General features: G+C 54.5%; 1 protein-coding gene across 1 annotated transcript in view; it reads left to right on the forward strand.

Moving 5' to 3' along the window:
• The first annotated feature begins 297 nt into the window (after positions 1-297).
• Positions 298-2,202, forward strand: part of RPS4X (ribosomal protein S4 X-linked) — a 15,669-nt gene continuing 13,764 nt past the window's right edge. The window contains exon 1 of the mRNA XM_014520633.2: positions 298-393. Coding sequence (XP_014376119.2) covers positions 298-393 — 96 coding nt within the window. The remainder of the gene's footprint in view (positions 394-2,202) is intronic.

Below are 2,202 nucleotides of genomic sequence, written 5' to 3' on the forward strand. Positions count from 1 at the left end.
CAGCAGTACAGCTGCTGGCAGCAGCACCAGGCGGCACGCCCTCGGGGTGCTTGTGGCCCATGCAGGCACTGTTACCTGCCAGTGCACAGCTCCAGCCAGTTCCGGGAGCTGCATGTGGCAGCAAGGAGTGGGACCAGGCCAGCCTGCCTGTCTCATGGGACTCACCTTGGTAAAGAGCCTTTATCAATTAGAAAGTTTTCCCACTTTACTAAGGACTAGAAATGCACGGATATATCGGTTTAATATTGGATCGGCACTGATATAAAGAAAATTGGCTGTATTGGAAATTGGCCCAATATGGCCGATAAATGGCCTGTGCATGCGTACAGCTGCAGTGCAGCACATAAGTGGCGAGGAGCACCACCATGCACCTTGGAGAGCTACATGCAGCTGGTAAGTCTGGTGTGGTGGAAGGGGAGGGTAGAGGGAAGGGGCGTGGCGGGGCAGATAAAAGCCCCTGCAGTGAGGGAGGAGTAGGGCTGGGGCAGGAGCAAGTGCTGCCCAGCCAGGGCGAAGCAGGTGCAAGACTGAGCTGTGGCTTGTGTGGGAGGCTCAGCTCCTGCTGCTGCATGCCGCTGGTCCAGGAGCCGCTGGTCCGGCACTCGCCTGGTGGTTCCTGTCACTGCTTCTCCAGGAGAGCATGGCAGGGGGTGTACGCCCCTGAATCTGTGGGGGCAATTTCTGGCAGGGTTGGGCTGCGCCAACCTCTTCCTGGCAGGGTGGGGCTGTGTGGGGCAGGTCGCGGCAGTGCTGGGAAGGAGGTTGTGGGGTGGGGCTATGGCAAATGTTGGGGTGGCTGTAGCCCTTCTGTAGTCCCCTCCTAGCACCACTGCTGCCAGCCCTGAGTGCAGCCCCACCCTGCCCTGCTGGCAAGAGCCTACCCTGCCCAGCCCCACACAGATCCAGGGGCACACTTCCTTTCCCCCACCAGACTTCCTCCCACCCATGCCCTCCTGGATGAGTGGCGGAAGCTGCTGGATAAGCAGCTCCCAAACAAGCAGTGCACAGTGGTGGGAGCCACACCCCCCAGACAAGCCACAGTTCCTCCCTCACACCAGACTTACCAGCTGCATGCAGCTCTTCAAACTGCCAGGCTGGTGTCAGAAATCAGATTTGTATTGGCTGATACGCCTCCTTAAAAATCAGCTATCTGTATCAGCCCCAAAAATCTGTTCGGTGCACCCCTACTGAATGCTTGTCTCCTCTGCAGCATTCATTCTCCAGCTGTTGCTCTCAAAGCACTTGCTGGCACCCTTATTGTGTTATAGATCAGCAGTGGTGCCAGTGCTGGTGAATCTCACAATATTTTGTGCCCTTTCTACAATTCCTGGCTCTCAGGATGATGTGTTCATGAATGAATGTTTGCTACATTTTTCTTAAGATAAGTACATTTCAAATCCTGCTGCTTGCAGAAGACAGCTAGAAAATCAATACCCAGCAGGATCAAACATCAGGAGCTGTAGCAACATCATCCCAAGTTGGTTACTTCTTAATATTTTATGTTCTGGGCTAGGGGATGGCTACGCTGCTGGTAGGAAATGATGCAAAGATATCCACTCAAGGTGGCAGATCAGGAAATTGATCCCATCCTGGGTTCTCGAGAACCATAATTATGAAGTCCCCAAGTCAATGAAGTGCCTTGGTGCCTCCATACTTGTCTGTTGACAAAACTGCCATAGCCATGCTGGCACCCACACCTCTACTCCTGCACCCTGCCTCGGACATGACTTCTGCTATGGGCTCCCAACGCATTGCACGTGTGGGCACAGACTCCCCCAGGTATTTAGACCTGTTGATTTCAATAGGAGTTAGGCACCTGCATCCATCAGGTCCTATGCAGCTCCACCCAGCACCAGAGAGAGGAGACCCATATGTTGCGGGGAGGAGGGGGGTTATCACTGGTCTCTCCCCAGGCAGGTCTGTTGTCATTGGCAATCCCTCAATTCAAAGATGATCTCTACCATGGCTCACTGATGGGGCTTGAGGTGACTGAAGAGCCACAGACCTGTCCACACAAATTGCAGGTCTTTCTGCAGGGGAGAGTCGGCTTCAGGCTGGGATTCCTCTCCTTTTCTTTCCTCCCTTCTCTGCTTTGAGGGTGTGACAGGTTGTCTCAAAATGGGCTGCTGCTCCGCTGAGGGTGAGGCACTGCTGGAGTCAGTCAGCAGCCAGCTTCTCCCAGCTGCTGATGTTAGTGCCCAG

Source organism: Alligator sinensis, unplaced genomic scaffold, assembly GCF_000455745.1.
Source record: "Alligator sinensis unplaced genomic scaffold, ASM45574v1 scaffold619_1, whole genome shotgun sequence".
Classification (NCBI taxonomy): Eukaryota; Metazoa; Chordata; order Crocodylia; family Alligatoridae; genus Alligator; species Alligator sinensis.